General features: G+C 39.8%; 1 protein-coding gene across 1 annotated transcript in view; it reads left to right on the top strand.

Annotated features, from left to right (window-relative positions):
- Window positions 1–1,830: 1,830 nt before the first annotated feature.
- kcnd2 (potassium voltage-gated channel, Shal-related subfamily, member 2) overlaps window positions 1,831–22,662 on the top strand; it is a gene marked incomplete at its 5' end in the record, with an annotated part of 112,603 nt that continues 91,771 nt past the window's right edge. The window contains one exon of the mRNA XM_081363373.1: window positions 1,831–2,942. Coding sequence (XP_081219499.1) covers window positions 1,831–2,942 — 1,112 coding nt within the window. The remainder of the gene's footprint in view (window positions 2,943–22,662) is intronic.

Raw genomic sequence — 22,662 nt, forward strand, 5'->3', positions numbered from 1 at the left:
AATCTGTGATGCGTCTACGTGACTAATTTGGAAGGCAATGGAGAAGAGGGAGGCCCTGCGCCAGGAAATTCATCACGGGGGCGCGCAGACAAACACGCATGGCGCTCTGAGCTGCCGCAGCTGTTTTGGTTCACTAGCTGAAATCAGTTTTTGGCAAAGTCGATTTTGTCAGAAGCTGAGCCGATTGGGATATTACCGCAGAAATCACAGTCCTGAAGATAAATATTAGAATTTTTTGTCCGTTTTTTTCTGGATCCATTCGAGTTCTTATTTAGTGAAGCGATTTTGTTTTAAGTATGTAGGATATCTGAAAAACTTTTGTCCGTCAAATCGATGTCAGTGTGGATTAATCACATGATTTGCCAAATTTCTTTTTCTTATATTTGAATGAGTTTGTTTGGTTAATGCCCCAGTCGACGCAGTTCCTCACAAAATCACACGGCTATAATATATAAAACGAGCGTTAAAAAAACTTGCCACATACAGCATTTCTCCTTTTATCGACTAAAGCATCCTTATTTGTCATTGACCCATGTATAGAGAGCTGCAACATAGATAATCGCATTTTGAGCTTGCTGATTGTGATTGTCACAGCAAGAGACCTTCACATGACTCGAATCCATTCGCTCTTACAGGTCTGATCTTCCCTCACCTCTGAAAACTGTCTCCATCTAGCGGCTTCCCCCACTGCACATCTAGCAGCGCTGGATGTGTGAATCAATAACCTGAGACGTGAAAAAAATATCCGCAGCGCTTTGCCCCAGTCTCTGAGCTCGTCATTCAACACTTCACTGAATGCAGCGAAACTCTGTTTATTAATAATTCAAAGAAAGCCAATGAATAACTTTACACAATGCGCTATATAGGGTTTATAAGAGAATCAAATGCTACAAATAAGCATTTAAACGTAACACTACTCATGGCACATTATGCACCATTCACACAGGCTGTTACATTCATTTGTGTTAACCGATGCCCGTAGCACGTGACACGCCTCCAATGCGCCGTGAGCAGAAGCAACTTGGGCTCCACCGCAGACTCACAGATCTTCATCGGTAGCGGATGAAGCAACTTCCAGCGAATCATTTGTTGCGGGTTCACTTTTTGTTCTGGTTACAGGCAGACCCTGCGGAACAGTTCTCGGCTCATTGGATTACATTTAAGAGAAGCGGATAGGAAAGTGACATTCTCTGCTTTTGAAACACGGAGCGCGCACTCGCCAGGGTGGTCTTCTCTTCCTATGAAAGGACCACTGTGGCAGGTTTCTTCAAGAGCGTCAGTGTGAAACACAGAAGCTTTGGTCGGTAAAAAGGATGCCCTTGGACAACGCGAATCATCTACCTGACTTCTAAACTTGTTGCATTTGCTCTAGAACAGATCCGAGAGCGCATTTCGGGTACTTATTTGTGCGTAACGGCAGAACGGCGATTCAAAGTGGACTGTAACTGATGATCTGTGTGTAAAAACCTGTACTTTTGCATCAAAATCCATTTATGAGGAGGTAAGTTGTTTCTCTTGCTCATGCTAGTAAAAAAAAAGGTCCATTCTCAGCCAGTCGTGTTTGACCGAAAAGGCGTTATTTTCATGGATACATACACCACCATTCCATTCTGCTCTCACTGTAATTCCACCTTGCCATTCGAATGCTTTGATCTTGATAAATATTATGGCTCACTGTGCAGTGTTCTGCTACGCGTGAGAAATAGTCTTCCTTGAACTTAACATCAAGTAATAGCGCATTGTGTCTCTCCAGATGTCCTTTCTGTTCGTGGCGGATCTGTGAGCGCAAAACCTGCTTCAGTCTCACCGGGTCGCGCACATTGGGTCAGCATGGCAGCCGGAGTCGCCGCGTGGCTACCGTTCGCGCGCGCCGCGGCCATAGGATGGATGCCCGTGGCGAGCACCCCGATGCCGCCGCCTCCACGGGAAAAGAGGCGAGGTCAAGACGGCCTGATTATCTTAAACGTCAGCGGCACTAGGTTTCAAACTTGGCGGAATACTTTGGAGAGGTACCCTGACACCTTACTAGGAAGCACAGAGCGCGACTTCTTCTTCCACGAGGAGTCCAACGAGTACTTTTTCGACCGCGACCCGGATATCTTCAGGCACATCCTCAACTTCTACCGAACCGGGAAGCTGCACTACCCTCGCCACGAGTGCATCTCCGCCTATGACGAGGAGCTGGCCTTCTTCGGCATCATTCCTGAGATAATAGGGGACTGCTGTTATGAGGAGTACAAAGATCGCAGGAGGGAGAACACGGAGAGGATCCAAGACGATGAGGAGAGCGAAAACAGCAAGGACATGGTGCCGCCGGATATGTCGTTCCGCGAGACCATGTGGCGCGCGTTTGAGAACCCGCACACGAGCACCATGGCGCTGGTGTTCTATTACGTCACGGGATTTTTCATCGCCGTCTCCGTTATGGCCAACGTGGTGGAGACAGTCCCGTGCCGTAGCGAGCACAACCGGGCAAAGGAGATGTCGTGCGGGGAGCGCTACGCCCTCGCGTTCTTCTGTTTGGATACGGCCTGCGTCATGATCTTCACTGTTGAGTACCTGCTGCGTCTGATCGCCGCTCCCAGCAGGTACAAGTTCGTCAAGAGCGTCATGAGCATCATTGACGTGGTGGCCATCATGCCTTACTATATAGGCCTGGTCATGTCGGACAACGAGGACGTAAGCGGGGCCTTCGTCACCCTCAGGGTCTTCAGGGTCTTTCGGATTTTCAAATTTTCGCGGCACTCCGCGGGACTGCGCATCCTGGGGTACACGCTCAAGAGCTGCGCGTCCGAGCTGGGCTTCCTGCTCTTCTCGCTCACCATGGCCATCATCATCTTTGCTACCGTCATGTTCTACGCAGAGAAGAGCTCCTCCTCCAGCAAGTTCACCAGCATACCGGCGGCTTTCTGGTACACCATCGTCACCATGACAACGCTGGGGTGAGTCGATGTTGTTTGTGATGCGCAAACTTAGGGAACGAGCTTGTGCGCATGATCTTCTGTCATGACTGCTTCAAAGCAGCCCTTTTACACCAACGCGTCAGAGAGGTTGAGCTGGAGATAGAATACATCAAGGGCAGGGGGAGATCAATAAAAGTGAAATAAATCAAAGAAATAGACTCCCTCTAGACTGTCTCTCTCTCTTCTCTATCTGGCCGGTGAGACACAGAGGCCATCCTTTACTGACTCATTGTTGGAAAAGACAAGACCTATAAAGCTATTTCATTTTATATATTTTTTTTCTGCAATATTTAGTGCCATATGCACACACATCACAAGTATAAAAAAAGTTATATTTTATATAAAGACTTTTATGTAGTTTTATATACTTTTTTATTTTCTATTGCAGATTTCAGATGCAGATTTTTTTTTATTAGATAAACTAAATACTTTATAAAAAAATCATTTTATTGTATTAATCTAGTTATTAATATAAAATACAATATGAAATGTATAAAAACTTTCAGCAAGATGTTAATGAACATTGAACATGTTAATGAAGACCACAATGCTATGCAGACAATGAATACACACAAGCATGGTGATTAGAACATAAATCGGCATCAGTTTGGCTGGGACAGCTGTGTGAATGCCAGTAACAGTTTCTGACAGTTTAGGGAGTTTTTAATTGTATTTCTCTCTTATATCTCTGAATTGAATCACTGTAAAGGAGAAAGTCTATCTGTCATATGACACCTCGCCAGTGTCAGACTGAGCACAGACTCTTCCTTCCTTTGGAAAGCCTTGCTTGTTTATAACTAACCATCTCAATGCGCCTTTGGCAGAATGTTGTAATTTCCACACAGTCAATGAACACACAGAGAGACGTGGCTGATTCATGTGACTTTAAGCACTGAAGGCGATTACAATAATGCATTCCCTATTGATGTGTTATTTATTCATTAATCCCATCACTCGACACCTCAGCATGGCTTCTCTGAGCCTCCCACCTGTGCTGAGCGGGTGCTCTCCATGGTGCTGAACCTGCCCTCTGCATGTTGCGGTCGCCCCACGGCTGCCCTTTTTTTGCTGCTCGGGAGACGACCAATTCTTTGCTGGCGGGCCGACACGGTCCTGATTCACACTCGAGGGGATTAATCAAGCCGCATGCTCCAGTACACATCCCGTGCTTTGATCGGCACGCCTTTGAAGTGCATTACTGTGTGTGTCATAACGTGCATTGCGAGCGTCAATCTGACGCCTGCACCTGGCTGATATGATGCACCTTTCAGACGTAAATATGATCGGGAATCTTTTGGTTTTGAGGTTTTTAGTTTTGAGTTAGACTCGTTTTATACTCTAGTTCAACAATGTGTGGTTCAGAACAACTGTCGGCTTCTCTTTATATATGACTTCATGTCTGAATATACTCTCTGACATACTGAATGTGACTAATGTTGTCTTTGTAGTCAGAAGTTCTTCCTTTAGACACCATGAACCTTCAATAATAAGAAAATGAGGTTGTCAGAGGTTGTGCATGTTCTTTAGATATATAAAGAGTTATGGCTCACAGACTTCAATTCATTCCCATTCCCTCTCTGCTTTACTGTCAGGTCTACATTGTCCTATAAAGAAAATATGAGGTTTGGAGACAGCAGGAGTGAAGGGGGGAAAAGAGATCCAGTATGAGTGAGAGAAAGAGCAAATCGCACATCTTATTGTGTGCAATTTGTGTCCTGCAGTTTCTTGCCTGTCAAATCGGATGACATCAATGAGAAAATGAAATTACGGGCTGACGCTCAGCACTGTCTTAATGTTAGGAATGCAGTGTGTGTGTGTTTGGAAGAGATGATGACTTGTTGGAGCCAGCTGGTTATGAACTGTCTTCCAAACAGACCCACAGCTGCAGGGCTTCAGTGATGCGGCCCATATACTCATCTCCTCTCTCTGCAGGCAGGCATGCTGTTCCTCATTTCAAATTTTATTGCATTGCCTCAGTGAGCCTATCAAGAGGAGCACGCAGGGGGGCTGTCGCTACAGCAGAGATCTGACCTGGCAAAGTCGACTTCATCCTGTGATGAGCAATAGCCAAATCTTGGGATGTCAAATCGGGCTATGCCTTGAGACCATTTCATATTTGAGTGGCCACAGTTTGATCTGGAAAAAAAAAAGTTTCACGTTGTAGATGTCACATAGAGAGAGTGGGGTAAAGAGAAACCTTGCCTCTTAGGTTTGAGATCTCATCCTCTCTTTATCTTGTTGAGTTCATCCATTACCCCTTTGTCATGTCTGAAATCTCATTCCCTTCCCATTTCTCCTTAAACACACACTTGAGTGAGAGGCCAGTCCAGGCATTGCTAAACGACTTTACCTGCACTGATTGAACAAGAGCCTGGCTCTGTAAATGTATGCATCACTTTTTAATGCCTCATTTCCCAGACTGGATGACAGGGATGGATCCGTGGTTCAGAGAGCGAGGGAAGGGATTTACACGAGGCGGCTGCTTTAGATTACGTGAACCTGGTTTTGGGTTTGGATTACTAGTAATGAAGCCATGTGATGTTCCTTTACCAAAGTGCAATTGAAGTCTGAGAACATTTCGACTATCAGCAAGGTTTTCACGCTTGCTAGATTATACTCAACCCTCAGGCGTCTTCAATCTGTCTGCATGAGAATGATTGAGAATTTTAATTATCCGTAAAGATAGCCTCTATCGTGCAGAACTCCGCATAAGATACCTGAATGCCTCAAACAGATTTAGCCCTCAAAGTTTTGGGTATATGCACCAGGGACTGCTGCTCATTTCGGTCTCATTTTGATATTTTGATAAAGTGACTTCTTTTATCTCTGGCTGTGCTTAAAGTATGCATAGAGCTTTAGTGCCTGGTAATGTAAGATATCTCCCAATTGGCGTAATATCATGATGGTGAGAACAGAACTTGCATTGATATTCTTTTAAACCTGGCTCAGAAGTGCCAGAGATATTTATTCAACAATATGTCACAATGTTCACCTACAGTGAACCATGACACACCTTTAGACCAGGGTTGTCCAATTCTGCACCTGAAAGGACACTTTCCTGCATACTTTAGTTCCAACACACCTGCCTGAAAGTTTTTAAAGATCCTAGATACCTTGATTATCTGGTTCAGGTGTGAGCTTAACTCTGCTGGACTGTGGCCCTCCCGGAGCAGGATCGGATACCCCTGATTCTGACTCATTTGGTGAAGAGACTGAACAAATCCATTAATTGACTCTAATTTGCCTGTAATCCGGCATCAATGTTCAGTCCTCACAGGGTTCTGCTCTTCCCAAATGGGAATGTGCCGAGCAGAGAGGGAGGAGACAAGGGATGGGATGTGACTTTGGTTCACAGCACGAATGGCCTCCGCTTCACTGGCCCCTATCGCCTCTTTAATGGACTCATTTTCTGGCATAGGCTGATTTTGCCCAGCTCAATTAAATCAGCAGCATTTTAATTGGCTTATGCACTGTCAAACGGGATCTATTAAGTGAGCAGCTGTCAGAGCTGAAGACATGCAGATATGAGTGCGAGGGAGAGTGAGACCGGTGAAGAGGGGTAAATACATCAGTTTTAAAGCGCTCGGGTACAATGATAATGTCTTGTAAATGAAATGCCCCCATGATCGTCCACACAACCCATCATTCTTTTCACTGAAATGCACTTCTCTCGGTTCATTCTCCCATCTTCCAATCCTTTTTCATCCTCTCATCCCCCTCCTCCTTCGGGGTTATGAAGGCTCATAAAGAGTCCTACGGAGAGGTTGTAAAGTGATTGATGGAGTAGCTTGGAGAGTCGATTAAACTCTCTGAAGTCACCCTGCATCAGGTCAATTAAGGCCAGAGGCTTCAACGCCCGCCAGCTATGTATCCCCTCCCCAGGATATGTCACACAGAACAGGGTGGATTAATCTTCGATGTTCATCGTGGTCACCCGCGGGTTAAGCAATAGGCTTAATTTTTCCTAAGGGAAAAGATCATAAGTTCATAGTGCATGACATAAGAGGCTTTGGTGTGGTTTTCGACACTCTGATCAAATGAAAGGTTGGATCTTTGAGAGGTCATGCCTGCAGGTTTGTGGTAAGGTCAGGCCATGGTACAACATGTGAAAGGGACTCATTATTGTGTCTGAAAGAGCATGCCGGTGTGGGGTTACCCTGATTAGCACACCTTGATCAGGCATCACACAGCAAAAGGACGGCCCCAGAGAAATGCAATGGTGCAGGTTTATTATTGATGATCCCGGGCCACTCAAATGCGTCCACCTTAGACACAACTGGATGCCTGCAAAGAATTAATGATTAATGCCCCTGTGCTGGTGGAACCTATAGTGCATTGTAAATGATCCACATGACACAGGTTACCGTTAATTATTGTATTTTGTTTAAAGAAAAGCACAAACCAAAACAGAATCTATTCACCTCCGTCACTCTCCCCACGAATGCAGCCCAAACATGGGTTTTGAAGGAATATATACCCAGACCATAACACGGGGCTCATTGAAGAGACAGTTTATCCTAAAATTCTGTCATCATTTACTCATTCATGTTGTTCCAAACCTGTATGACATTGACCAACCCCAGTGGACCCCATTGACTTTCACTGTATGAATGAAAAGAAACTGAGATCTTTTGTTACACAGAAGAATGGAAGTCATACTGGTTTTGAATTACATGAGGAGGGTGAGAAAATGTTTCCTTTTTGGGTGTACTATCCCTTTAAACACTGTTTGAGGTTGTGCAATTGGCCACAACGAACTTCCTCTGGCTTGTTCAGCAGACGTCCAGTTTATGATCACTGCATTCCCCCAATGTAATAAGTACACTCAAAAAAAAAGAGTGTTTTGACCAACATTTTTTGTTTCACAGATGCGCATGACATGTTTCATGGCTCAAATAGGAGCACAAGAGAAACGCTGTATTTGAAAGATTTACACAGTGGCACAGCCACGGGGAAATAAAGAGCCCAGAATGAGGTAATTAAAGGCTCTTTGTCATGTGGAATAACCCCTGTGGTGTTGCTGTAGAGGCGCTAACTCTATTCATCCATCCATTTCATACTCGCACTATTACTCCACACCGAGAGGCTAATTGGACTACCGTCTCTCTCCTTAACTCTCGTTCTGTGTCTCCCTCTTTCTCTACCATACTTTTTCTTCCTCATCCCTTGCTTTATTTCACATTTTTATTTGCTTTCTATCTCTGTCTTTGTTCTGGATTCACTCGCCTTCTCTGTGATAGTTCAAACACCAAAAAAATGCATTGAAAGTGGAACATGCTCTCTTCACATGGCTGCTTTTAATCACTTAAATGTAACGGACAGAGGGCTTTCTTCCTCCTCCTCTTCCTATTAAGTATTTTTAATTACTTGGCCTGTCTAAAAAAACACAACAGTGGTAGCAGTAATGGTACTGGCATTAGAAGTTTTAAGCGCTTTAAAACTCACACACGTGTCTTGGCACACATCAAAACATTGAAAATCAAAATGCGCCCTTGTTCAGTGGTTGCTCAAAATGACAGATATTGTGAGAGTGAGTGTAATGTAATGTAAAACTTCAAAAGTATAGACCTTTTTTTCCCCAAGATGATTAATGTTCGCTTGAATGAGATCCAGGATTGAGTTTCTGGAATCAGATCAGCTCTATGTTTAGACAAATTCACATCCAGATACAGGGGATTAGTGACACTACAATGTTTAGAAGTTTCACTTTTTGTTCCCCAATCCCTAATAATGTTTTTTTTTTTTTTTTTTTTGCGAGAGAAATTAAATTTAACCCTTCACTTATGTCTACTATATATATTATATAGTTTATATATAGTTTTTTTATAGACATATATATAGTTTTTAACCCTTAATACCCTTTTCCATAGTTTAGACTGTTCATACTTGACACCATATATCTTTGGCACCACAATGCAAGGTTATACTTTTGTCACAAGAAAAAAGGGGGAAAATGTAACCACACACTTTCAGATCATTCTTCCACTCAAGTCCATGTACAGACACAGCCTTGATCCCCCATATTTCCTAGATCCAACATTGTATTAATCTGTCAATCATAAGCACAATCATAAACATGGAATTCTTCCCTGTTCCACTGCTCATCTCCTCTCGTTCTACTGTACGTGTCTGTTATCTTCTCCAGGTCATGACTGATTCGATTTGTGTGCAATTAAGATTGTGGACTCTTGCTATTTCCTATTATGTTGCTCTGTGTGTGTGTGTGTGTGTGTGTTTCCTGTGTAGTGTTCTGGCCTGCACTGGACTAATTGAATTAACGCGTTCATCTGTGTAGCGCTTTCTTTTTCCTGTCTCATTCTTGTGCACATTCATTCTCTTTTATTTTTTCATGAGTAATTCTTTTTAATAAAATAATTTAAAAATTCATGACACCTTGAGAAGTCCTGGATGAATGTGATGATTTGATCCTCTGTGTTGAAAACGAGCGAGCGAGAGAGTGTGTGTATTTTCGGTGAAAATAATAATGAATTGGCTGAAATTCAAAAGGGAGCTGAAGTGTTTTGCTAAAGCCTGCTAATACCGTACAAGAGGCTCATAAATAGCAGAAACCGACTGAAGTGGGGTAGTGAATACAAATTTGGCCTTTCATATGGAGATCTCCTGTGATAGATGGACGTGTCTTCATTACAGCCCTACTGAATAGTGTTTAAAGACAGAAGGAGAGACGGCCATCAGTCTAGAGTTGGCTTTTTGTCAAAGTGCATTGATTATGCCTCACTACGTACAGAAGAGATGACCTGCTGAAACTGATCTAAAAGCCGTCTTTAACTGCTTGCAAACATGCTTGCAGCATTCAGAAAGACAGGAGAAAGACAAACTGAGAATCAATGAGCCTGCGGTATCCTGTGTGTGTGTGTGTGTGTGTGTGTGTGTGTGTGTGTGTGTGTGTGTGTGTGTGTGTGTGTGTGTGTGTGTGTGTGTGTGTGTTTTTGAACTCAATCCCTTTAGACCTTTTACCTTGACCCATTTTCACAAAATCTTTTCATGCAATGCCACAGATGTTAACTTTGCTGGATGATATATTGTAAATAACTAGATTTTTGCTTTTTCCAAAGAAGCCGTGAGAGGTGCAAAGCTGTTGTAGGAGGTAGCCAGGTATTTAAATATATATCAAGACTATTACAAGCAATTTATGTCAAAACCTCATTTCTGTTCGCCAGCTACAATGCCTCTAGTACAAACAGTGTAGGATGAGCTATTAATATAATATTACATTTGAGATATAGTAATAGAGACGCTTGCCTTAAACAATTTTCAGTTTTTTTTACTTGTTAATCTTTCATGCATATATGTCATTTAAAAACCATATTTCTTTCTTAACTGACCTTTTAATGCTGACTTGATCTTTTTCTTGAACTCATGTGAACACATAGCTGGAACAGGCTGAACGTTGCTCGTCTGTTTGGAGTTTGTGTTTCGTTCATTGCGTTATGTTATTAGGCAGTTATGATCTTCCGGTGGAGAGATGCTGTACAGTCCAGTCTGAACAGATCGCTTGCATTACATTTTTCCCTGTCAGTGCGAATCTGAAGAAGGCCGGTGGGAAGGCCATTTGTTGGTCTTTGCGGTTTGAACTCAAATGGAGTGAATCAGTGGGAGGACGCCATGTAACTGCTGCAAGTCAGGCAGAAAACTAGGGGAGACACTGATTTTATGGTTTGTGATACCAACACTTGAATAGGCCATTACACACCTTATAACACACCTGTCTCTCTTTTCCTTATTGTCACCTTATTTTCCCCCTTCTATTGTTCGTTTCTTTGCTTTAAGGCACAATAAAAAAAAAAATCAGCTCAAACTGGAGCACCCACAGATTAAAAAGTCAGCAGTGCTAATACATAAAACCCTAACATTTCCCAATTTAGATTTATTTGCCGGTCTTGAAGCAATATTCTGGGTTCAATGCTACAATTGGACACGTTAGAATCTGTAAAAACTGTCTTGACAGTAATGCAATGGACCATTCCTGGAGTTTAGATTGTTTGACCAATTAAACAATCAAATACATTAATTAGCTGTGCCACTATAGTTCTTGCGTTACCAATGTAATCCCTGTGGGTGTTTTTACAATGATAACAGACTAGTGACCAGGTTTACTTTACCTGGTCTTGACTGCAATCCAGGAAAAAAAATCTGCACTAATCACATGTTCACGTGTTTCATGTTTTAAACTTGTTGTTGCTACAGTTTACAATAGTGTGTATTTTAACTTTTTGACCTGTTCCCTAGACTTACACTGTAAGTACATTACTGCACACATGGTTGTTTTGTTTGTTTAAACTTGAGGGATGAGGTGAAATTATTTTCTGTGGCAACCAACAGATGATGTCAGTAATTAAATTGTATTAAACCTGGATCATTCCTATTGGACATTCTTTAAAAGAAAGTACTCAGAGGAATGTTCTATATCATTACCTATACCTCAAGATAACTTTAGTACTGGGAAAGCGCACACAGGAATACTTCTCAGGTGACTGGGTTCAGAGAAACACAAGCTGTATTGGTAAACTAACAGGTCTCATTACATTACAGCTCAGTGTCCTGAACTTTAAACACACGCTTCATCATCTTTGACATTTAAACCTGACACACATATCTAATATTTCCTCTGAATCTGAACAAATACATTTGCTTTTTACGTGCTTTTTTATTGAATTAGAATTGCATCATAGAATAATCCCCAAAATGACATGATTTTAAAATGTTTATGGTCAAACAAAGTGCATTTTCTTTGATATAAAACCATAAAGATTTAGTCTTTAATGCTCTATTTTGACAGTAAAGATTCCTGCTGGCTTGAGATTGACATTTCTGACCAATCACATGTCGCCTTAGAATGATGCATCGGAACAGCCAATAGTTAGGGAAAGTTAGGATTTTTTTTTGCCAATCTGCAAAAAAATTTCTTACCAATAGCTTTTTTTACCATGTGTTCCTATAGGTGTCTAGTAACATCTCTCAATTTATCCACGGCCAAATCCTCGGGGAAACGCCTGGAGAGGCAATCAAAGTTGGGGTGGCCAGACGTCCTGGGTAAAAATAATGAATTAAAATGTTTTTTTTTTTTCAATATTACCTTTTGAGATGTCTAACTAGGGGTTTTTAGGGGTGCCAAATCTATCCCAGCCATTAGTTTTGAGTAAAAATGACTCCAAGTCCATACAAAAACCACATAAAAATGGTTTTATTGAACAATTACAAAACAAAACTTACTAAACGGTTTAAGGCCAGACACTACAGGTGAATAGAGTCAAATTTTTAACTAGCAGATATCACCATGAAACTTTCCCAGTTGATTACCTATATTAAGATGAGAAAAAAATGTATTACAAGTTTTCTGTAATTTAATGTTTAAATATGCAAATTAGGCTATATCTAATTAAATATGCACTAATTTGCATATCTTTTAAAAAATGAAATCTGAGTATTGGATAAAGCCAGGTTAAAAATTATTTTTTCATTGTGTTCACATATTAGATGGGGAAAAAAATTACTGAGGGATTTATGGATATCTACTTTTGTTATCCTGTAAATCCGAAAATACTGTCAATAGCCTTAAAAAATGATTTTCGCCATGTTTTTTTGGAATAAAATGTAATATAAATCAGGCTAGGAATAATATATTTACAAATCCCTCTGTATATGTCTTCATAATATAACTAGGTACAAGACTGGAGAGTTTGGTGTATATAGGTGCTACTGAAGTGGAGATTTCAGACTTGGAGTATGAGAGAAAAGTCATTTTGAGAAAATGGCCTTTAAAGATTTATCATCAGCCAATGAGATTGCGCATTCAGCCCTTTTACTGTACTTTCACAATTGGTTGCTGATAAAAATGAAATGACCATATTTGGATCTGATAGTTGGAAATAATTTTTAACCTGGCTTTATCCAATACTCTGATTTCGTTTTTTAAAAGATATGCAAATTAGCGCATATTTAATTAGATATTGCCTAATTTGCATATTTAAAAATTAAATTACAGAAAACTTGTAATACATTTTTTTCTCATCTTAATATAGGTAATCAACTGGGAAAGTTTCATGGTGATATCTGCTAGTTAAAAATTTGACTCTATTCACCTGTAGTGTCTGGCCTTAAACCGATTTAGTAAGTCTTGTTTTGTAATTGTTCAATAAAACCATTTTTATGTGGTTTTTGTATGGACTTGGAGTCATTTTTACTCAAAACTAATGGCTGGGATAGATTCGGCACCCCTAAAAACCCCTAGTTAGACATCTCAAAAGGTAATATTGAAAAAAAAAAAATTTTAATTCATTATTTTTACCCAGGACGTCTGGCCACTCCAACTTTGATTGCCTCTCCAGGCGTTTCCCCGAGGATTTGGCCGTGGATAAATTGGGAGATGTTACTAGACACCTATAGGAACACATGGTAAAAAAAGCTATTGGTAAGAAATTTTTTTGCAGATTGGCCAAAAAAATTCCTAACTTTCCCTAACTACAATGAGAGATGGTGAATTGTTTGATCAAGTGTGTTTTCTAGCAATGCTTTTAGCAAAGCATTTGATACATCAGGTATTATTATTTTGAAAGTGCAAAGTCGTCAGATTGCGTCTGGAATTGCTTATTTAGGTCCAATCGAGCGATGAATGTAATTTATTTAGCGCTGATACAAACTGTTGTACACTGTCACCTGAAAATCGAGCTAAAATCTAATCCAGTGTTTTGGTGTATATTGAGAAATTACTAGAGGCAGCCGTGGATATCTAGGTCATTGAATTTGACGCTCTTGTTAACTGTTTCGGGTGTCCTCCTCAGTGTCCTGTACTGTAGATATAGTGTTGTCGCTCCAGTGAAGGTAAACCGGTGAAGATGGACAGCTGAGGTCAATGTGGACAGAACGACGGTAATCGGAGAGCGACAGAGGGGGAGAGGGGGGAGTGGTGTTTAGAGTGTTACATGTGACCATGACACATCATTGGAAAACACAAAATCTATTTACCATTGACTGTCCTCACTCTGCTTCTGTCGTTTCCCCTGACAGGCCGTAATCACTCCGCTCACACACATCTCTGATGCCGTGTTCAAATATACACACCTGCATTCACAGGAAATGCGCAGTAATGAACTGCCAGTCAGGATGATAGAGTGTGCGGTTGTCTTGGAGGCAGTGGTGGTCAAACCGTGTTGAAACCCTAAATTACGGGATGTGTATGTGCTGAATGCTCGCAGTTTCTTGCGGACAGCACTTTCTAAATATGTGAGGACAGGTCGTGCTCTTTAATCCAAGATTGGTGAGATGGAAGATGGCGAGAGAGAACAGGAAGTGCAGACTGCAGTGGTGGCCTCATGTTTTAAACATCGCAGCCATTCTCTTCACCGCCTGACATTCAGCAAACTCTCCGTCTGTCCGGCCTTGATAGTGTCTCCCGCCAGGACGATCACTCCTGTAAACTAATTATCATACGCACACATGCATGAATCACCTTCAGAGGATTTCTTTTTTGCAAACGTTCACTCACACAGTGCTCTATTTTATTAATTCTCTCGTTTTTCACAAGAAATATCCTCAAACTTTTTGAGTGCTATTAACGAGAGTGCAGTAATTAAACTACGCGTGTGCGAGTATGTAGTAAACACTGCGTAATTAGAAAGTTTGATGTTTTCAAAGAGAAAATCTCTGTTTTGGTTTTACCCATATCCAATCGCATCAGTCTTGATAATAAACGACATGCTGCATAGGGAAGCTATGTGTGTGTGTGTGTGCATCACTTGAAATGAATCTGCTGTATATTTTGTGGGTAATGCATTACGCTCTGTCACTGCCCTCAGCGCTCACAGTGTGAGGAACTAAATAGTGATGGTTGTTTTTTTGTTTTTTTGCTGATCTCTATGGTATCCATCAAACTGAGAGAGAGAGAGAGAGAGAGAGAGAGAGAGAGAGAGAGAGAGAGAGAGAGAGAGAGAGAGAGAGAGAGAGAGAGAGAGAGAGAGAGAGAGAGAGAGAGAGAGAGAGAGAGAGACTGCTGTGATCTAAGGGAACAGTACTGGTCTTTGAGGCTCTCTTTGTGTGCCAATTCGACCATTGGGGAAAGCAGCCACATCTGTCACATATTTGATAATAGTCTACATTTTCAACATTCTGCTCAGTATTTAACCTATTAAAAAAGTTGTGCACCCAGGGGCAAAGCAAGAATTATACAGTAACTGTATGTATTTATTTATTCGCCCCTCTTCCTTTTGGTGAATAATCAAGAATATAATCATTATGTCCCAAACATCACACCCCCCTCATGTTTTTGTGCATTTAATATATATACAGTATATATATATATATATATATATATATATATATATATATATATATATATATATATATATATATATATATATATATATATATATATATATATATAATATAGTTATATTAATAGTATTGTTGTTATAAGTAGTAATAATATAACAATAAAGTTTTATAAAATATTTTATATAAATAACATGCTATTTCATATTGATATAATAGTGAGTAACTTAAATTTACTTTATTGCCAGTTACTTTGTCTGTTTTTGATCCACCATCAAAAACAGCTCCAAACAAAGCCACATTACAACCGTTGAACACCTCTGAGCATCAGACAGTAGTGGTGTTCCTGAAAAAATCAAGGTTTTTGAACAAATTATTTGAATCAATGATTCAATAACTCACTCATAAAGGCACTAGTTTCATTTGTGAATGCATCAACATTTTCAAAGGAATCGATGGCATGAATGATTCAATGACTCCCAAAAAAAGTTTTGTTCGAAATTTGTTCCGTTCTTGAATGAATGAATGAATTATAGTTTTCAAACTAATCTTTTGAACGTATGATTCTGACCTACTGGTGTATCGATGTGACCTACAGAAAGAGTTAGGGAGAGACTGATTCATCAATATGAAATAAAAATTTTGGGTAACACTTTATATTAAAGTGTCATTGTTACATATGTTACATGCAGTTACTATAGTAATAACTATAAATTGTGCATGCAACTAACCCTAAACCAAACCAAATCCTAATCCCTAACTCTAAGTGCATGTAGTTACTTAATATTACTCAGTACTTAAATGTATAAGTGTAACAAAGTGTAACCTATTTTTGACCTAAATGAAAACAGTTCATTTGAATGTTACCAAATAAAGCACATATTTTACCTGACAAATTCTTTATGCCCTGATGTGCCGCTCGTTGCCTGTTTTGGAGCTCAAATTGACTCTCTTATATATTTATTTACAGCAAGAACTGTGATTAATGTGTATTGAAGGTTCTGACTGGTCTTACACCTCGTAGATTCCGATTGGCTGGTTGTGGATGGTTGTAGCTTTGTATTGGCTGAGGGAGAGATCATAGCTGCTGTTATTGGCTCAGGGTTTGTGCCATTGTGTGAATACTGATGTGTCTGTGTGTATGTGTGTGTGTGTAGGTATCTGTGCTTCAGTGCTTTAGCCCACACAGCGTCTTTGAGACGACTCAGCCAAAACGGGCTCAAAACAATTTAGCTGAATCCTCGATACGCCTTTTAGATACAAGAAATGAAATAATAGCAAGACTGCCAGGGATCATTGATCCACAGCCGGCTGTGAATATCAATGAAGTACCATTACACAAAGATAAATACGGTTTCAGAGTGTTGTGGCGCACCTCTCGCACACATAAAAGCACTCCAGCTTTTAGATAAAAAACCAGCAGACTGAAACGCGGGTTGACATGAAAGCATTCGTGGGAAACAGGTGGAGCTGCAGTCCCTAGAAATCAGCAGAAAAAATGAGCTCTGGATGACATGGAGAATCGAGTTTCTTACAGGTGAAACCTACAGATGAAAACCATAGCTGCAATTTTTAATTAGAAGAACTGTCTTTACCCAGAATGTCCTGGATCTGATTTCATTAGAGCTCAACTGTTGGGTTCCAGAAAGAAAAATCCCCTTTATTTTGCCTATAGAGATCACTTTTTTTAATGGTGCTGTAGAAACCTTTCAAGAAAAAGCTATTGTGTGCTCAGACAATCGGTGATATATGCTTCTGTTGAAGCCATCTGTCAGCGTTAATTCAACTTAATTTCTACAGAATCATGTTTAAAATAGCCCAATTCGAATGATGAACTATCCACTGATAAGAAATATGTGGCAGAAACCTCAACAGTTGCCACTGTATCCCATGAAGCATTGCAGACAACGTAAATCCCCCGCTCTTAAACTGCCTATGTATGTGTATATCTTATATAAAATGTATGTAATAGTAACGAAATATATATATATATATATATATATATATATATATATATATATATATATATATATATATCATGCAAGTAATAAAATGCTATAAACAATACAATCATGCATAGTTAGGTTAGGAAAATAAATGAGCTTATCATAAAAGGTTCTCACTGAAAAACGTTTAAGGAATTATTCATACCCAGTCCCTCTTGTATGATTCTCAGTATTCCCTAATTGGCCGTGTTCGTGATTACCTAATTTACTAATTAGCTGAGCGTGTTTTACATGTGCACTCTGAGGGAGTTGATAGGAAGGAAATAAAAGTTGTATCTCTCTTTATATGCAGTCACTGCAGGAGACCGTTTCTGAACAAACTTCTGAGGCCTGAAATGAAATGAAAATGTTTAAATTTGCATTATTCTAACTGGATAACAGTATGGTGATTTTCAGTGTGAGTGTCTGTGTGCAAATGGTGGCAGAGGTGTCAAAAGAAGTGAAAAGTGTGTGTCGTCAGGAGAGGTTGATGTAATGGTTTTATAATGGATTTAGAGCGGTCACGCTGATCAGCACAGGATGACATATTTAAATGTCGCGCGCTCTTCTCATCCTTTGCTGGAGATGAGGCATAGAAAAGGATGAGGGGAGAAAGCGAACGGATATTTCACCACTGTCACTCTTCACTCGCCGTTTCTCCTGCAAAGCTTAGACTGGATTTACGGTTCTCTGAGAGAGCTAAATCTTCATTCGAGTCTAATTTCAAGTCGTTACTGTTACATGACGGAGAGGGCCAAGGCAAATATCACCTGAAACGAATGGAAGGGAAAAAGAGCAGAAGGGAGTGATAGAGAGGCTGGCAGAAGGTATCATTTGGGGCTGGCTGTGAGTTTCTATGCAATTTGGAAAATAAAATGCTATTTCACCTACTTCAACTTAAAAACCGAAGTTCAGTTGCTGCCTTTAATTTTTAAGTAAAGAAGAGGTAAGAGCCATTTAGAGGCCTCCTCAAACTTCCATGGCGGCCCAATGACTTAAAATGATTAAAAATAAGACAAAACGAGCATTAAAGTGTGTTAAAAAAAATGAAATATATAAAATACAGTGGGGATAACAAGTATTTGATACACTGCCGATTTTGCAGGTTTTCCCACTTACAAAGCATGTAGAAGTCTGTAATTTTTATCATAGGTACACTTCAACTGTGAGAGACGGAATCTAAAACAAAAATCCAGAAAATCACATTGTATGATTTTAAGTGGAGTTTAGACCAAAAAGCTCTATTTTTGTCTCATCAGACCACATGATTTTCTCCCATTCCTCCTCTGGATCATCCAGATGGTCATTGGCAAACTTCAGACGGGCCTGGACATGCGCTGGCTTGAGCATGGGGACCTTGTGTGCGCTGCAGGATTTTAATCCATGACAGCGTAGTGTTACTAATGGTTTTCTTTGAGACTGTGGTCCCAGCTCTCTTCAGGTCATTGACCAGGTCCTGCCGTGTAGTTCTGGGCTGATCCCTCACCTTCCTCATGATCATTGATGCCCCACGAGGTGAGATCTCGCATGGTGCCCCAGACCGAGGGAGATTGACCGTCATCTTGAACTTCTTCCATTTTCAAATAATTGCGCCAACAGTTGTTGCCTTCTCACCAAGCTGCTTGCCTATTGTCCTGTAGCCCATCCCAGCCTTGTGCAGGTCTACAATTTTATCCCGGATGTCCTTACACAGCTCTCTGGTCTTGGCCATTGTGGAGAGGTTGGAGTCTGTTTGTTTGATTGAGTGTGTGGACAGGTGTCTTTTATACTGGTAACAAGTTCAAACAGGTGCAGTTAATACAGGTATTGAGTGGAGAACAGGAGGGCTTCTTAAAGAAAAACTAACAGGTCTGTGAGAGCCGGAATTCTTACTGGTTGGTAGGTGATCAAATACTTATGTCATGCAATAAAATGCAATTGAGGCAATTTTTGTTTTAGATTCCGTCTCTCACAGTTGAAGTGTACCTATGATAAAAATTACAGACCTCTACATGCTTTTTAAGTAGGAAAACCTGCAAAATCGGCAGTGTATCAAATACTTGTTCTCCCCACTGTATATATATAAAAATTAAAAAAGTAAAACCAAAAGAGTAAAATATACATTTCATATTTTCATACATTTAATATTCCCTTTCATTTACAAATTTATTCTTACTTTTTTATACATTTTTAACGCTACATAAAAATTAAAAACTTTTTGCCATTTTACTCTTTTATAACTAGTTTATGCCATTAGCAAAAATAAATTTCAGTGTACTATTTTTGTACATTAAATATTTACTTTTACATTATGCATTTGGCAAATTTACAGTAAAAAAAATACATTTTATATTTTTTATGCATTTCGCATTATTTTATTTTATTCTGGACAATGGAGGGCTGTGGAGTCAAAAGCTGAAAACTATTGTCTTAAGAACTTTTTTAGTTTCCAAGATGTCATAAAAAACAGCATTCTAATCTAAGGAACATATAATGCATCCAATTAAATTATTTTTTTAATTTCCCTAGGAACCATCTAGCCAACTGAAGAATGGTTCTTGATTAGAAGAGGGTTCTACCACGTCTGCATATTAATAATCCTAATGATTGACACATGCTGTGCATGTTTGTGAACACGTCCCTGCTGTTCCACTGGTTGGCGTTCAATGAGCTGAAAATAAGGGAAGTGAAATATGAAATACAGCCAGCCATCTCTGTAAATCATATGACTGAGATGGAAATGAGGAGATAAGAGAGAAAGAGAGAGAAGAGAGTCCTTTGAGACAGGTAGATGATGACGCTACTCTTGATCAGTATTTATGATCACGGCAGCGTAGCGATCTCAAATATAAACCCATTCAACACACACAGGCAAACCGCGCTGAAGTGCTGACGACAAGTAAACAGCCCGTTGCTGTATGCAAAGATGTGAGTAATGAGTTCTAAAGGACAGGAGGAGCGGAAATGGGCCAGCCCGGCGTTTGATGACTGGGGTAATGTGGCACAGGAAGTGATGAATATATCGGCGGGCACCATTTGGCACGTCTCAGCGCTTTTCTCCTGACGCAGGTCTTTAAGACAGCCAGATTAATGAATCTCACTGAAATTAGATTAAAGACTTATAGCCCTCGTTTCTCTCCGGAACCAGACACGACGTCTTCTGAAATGTACACACGCAGATAAACGACAGATGCATCATGGGTATTACTCATGTTTTTGCTCTTTATCTGGAATGTCACTCCAGATGCATCAATGTTTTGTGCTGAAATGTGACATTTCTGTACAGTTAAAACTATATTATTTGTGGAAAACACCATTTACAGGCTCTATTAGTCACTAACAGCAGGGGAAATTGGCTTCAGTTGTTCTCGAAAGTGCGGCGTGTCAAATTTGAGCATGCTGGAACCAACATTTGCCTTAAAAAATGGTCAAAAGTAATATTTAAAATAAAATAAAAATAAAAATCTCCTCTAAGACTTATGCTGTTTTGGCAAAAATGTATTGAAATGTACTATTTTTCAGCTTTTTTGCATTTATATATTTAATCGTGACATTATGCATTTGACAAAAATGAAAAGATTTGCATTTAGCATAAAAAAAATATTTATAACTTACATATTTACTTTTTACATGTGTATACATTTTGCATAAAAAAAGAAAAAAGTAAAACCAAAAAAGTAAAATATGCATTAAATATTTTAATGAATTAAGCATCAATTTTTTTATTAGTCTTTCATTTATGTATTTACATTTTACATTTAAAAGTAAAAAAAAAAGTAAAAAAAAATGCCTCTTACATTTTTTATGAATGATTTTTTTTTTTTTTTTTTTTTACATAATTTATTCAAACGAAAAATGTAAATTGCTTAAATTTGCTTTTGTTTTACATTTTTATGTATTAGTCTTGTTTTTTTTTCCCATCTGGAATGCAGCTTCAGATGCATCAATGTTTTGTGATGAATGTTACATTTCTGAACAGGTAATACAATATGAGAGTGTAAAACTCCATTTACAGACTCTATTAGTCACTAACAGGAGGGAAAATTGCTCCGGTTGTTCTCGAAAGCGTGGCGTGTCAAATTTGAGCATGTTGAAACCGTTGCGCACGTCCATTTATTCGTGGCACACGTCGCAGGTAAGCAACTGAAGGCTTGTACGCGGTCATACGTGAATGGAATACAGCAGAGCAGGGTTGAATCTCGGCCCAAAACGCCTCTGATTTGAATGCAGCAAACAGCCACTGCTGCACACACACTCGAGATGAGCTTTCAAAAGTGAGCAGACAGTTGAGGTGTTCAGGAAAGCAGAGCGAGCAACTCTGAAGGGGTGTGTGACCTTTAGCTTGCGCCACTTTTTTTTCCCTGCGTGCGTCTGAAGAGCGAGGTGGAGAGGAGCTTGGATGAGAGTTCCACTGGGATATGACATTTCTCATTCTTTCAGTTTGGACACAGCAAGGCTCTGGCAGAAAGCGTGTGAAGAGGAGGGTGAGATTCTGGAAGGATGCCCGTAGATGTTTACCCTCGCCCGGGGACTGGAAAAACACCCCTGGGGGGGGCTTTCTGGACGAGGTCCGATTGCTTTTCAGACCTCAGTCATTACTAAACCACTTACATTCTGTATTACATTCACTCCATCCCTCTCTCTCTCTCTCTCTCTCTCTCTCTCTCTCTCTCTCTCTCTCTCTCTCTCTCTCTCTCTCTCTCTCTCTCTCTCTCTCTCTCTCTCTCTCTCTCTCTCCACACCCTGAGACCAAACAATACAACTAGAGTGTGTAGCATCCTCTGAACTTAAAGGGATAGATCACCTTAAAATGAAAATGGTTGTTTAGGCTAGTCATTGTTTACAATAGTTTCAGTTTTATTTCATATTTTCCCGGGAGAAAAGTTGCATTCACATATTTTTTATGAACATTTTTATGCATTTGTCATTAAAAGGAGTTACATTTACACATTACATTTTTATGGTAAAAGTCTTTTTGAAAAATGTTGCATTTGGCATAAAAATGAAAAGGGAATGTTCTTGCATTACATTTTTTTTATGCATTCGACATAATGGACATTTTTTTTTATGTAAAAGTAAAGCGAAAAGTACTATAAAGATGACCTTAAACCTAACAGACTGAAACTTTTTTCAGTATGTGGACTTACAGTGTACTAACCTAAAAAGCACTGGCTAATACATGGGTTAAGGTTTAGGGGTATGTTCAGGTTAAGTACCCATTTATTACCCAGTTATTGTAATTACCATAAAAGTACATAGTATGGACATGAGGAATATGACTGTAAAATAAAGTGCAACATTTGTTTTCTCCCTGTCCAGAACCCCATTCTCGACCATTTAAAAACTGAAGGCTGTGGTTTCCTCTGTGCCAGCGACTGCTCACTCTCTCACTTTCTATTTGCACTTCCTGTACGATATTTTACAGCACTCCTCCTACAAGTGCCTCC

This window comes from Scardinius erythrophthalmus, assembly GCF_964197995.2.
Source record: "Scardinius erythrophthalmus genome assembly, chromosome: 4".
Lineage (NCBI taxonomy): Eukaryota > Metazoa > Chordata > Actinopteri > Cypriniformes > Leuciscidae > Scardinius > Scardinius erythrophthalmus.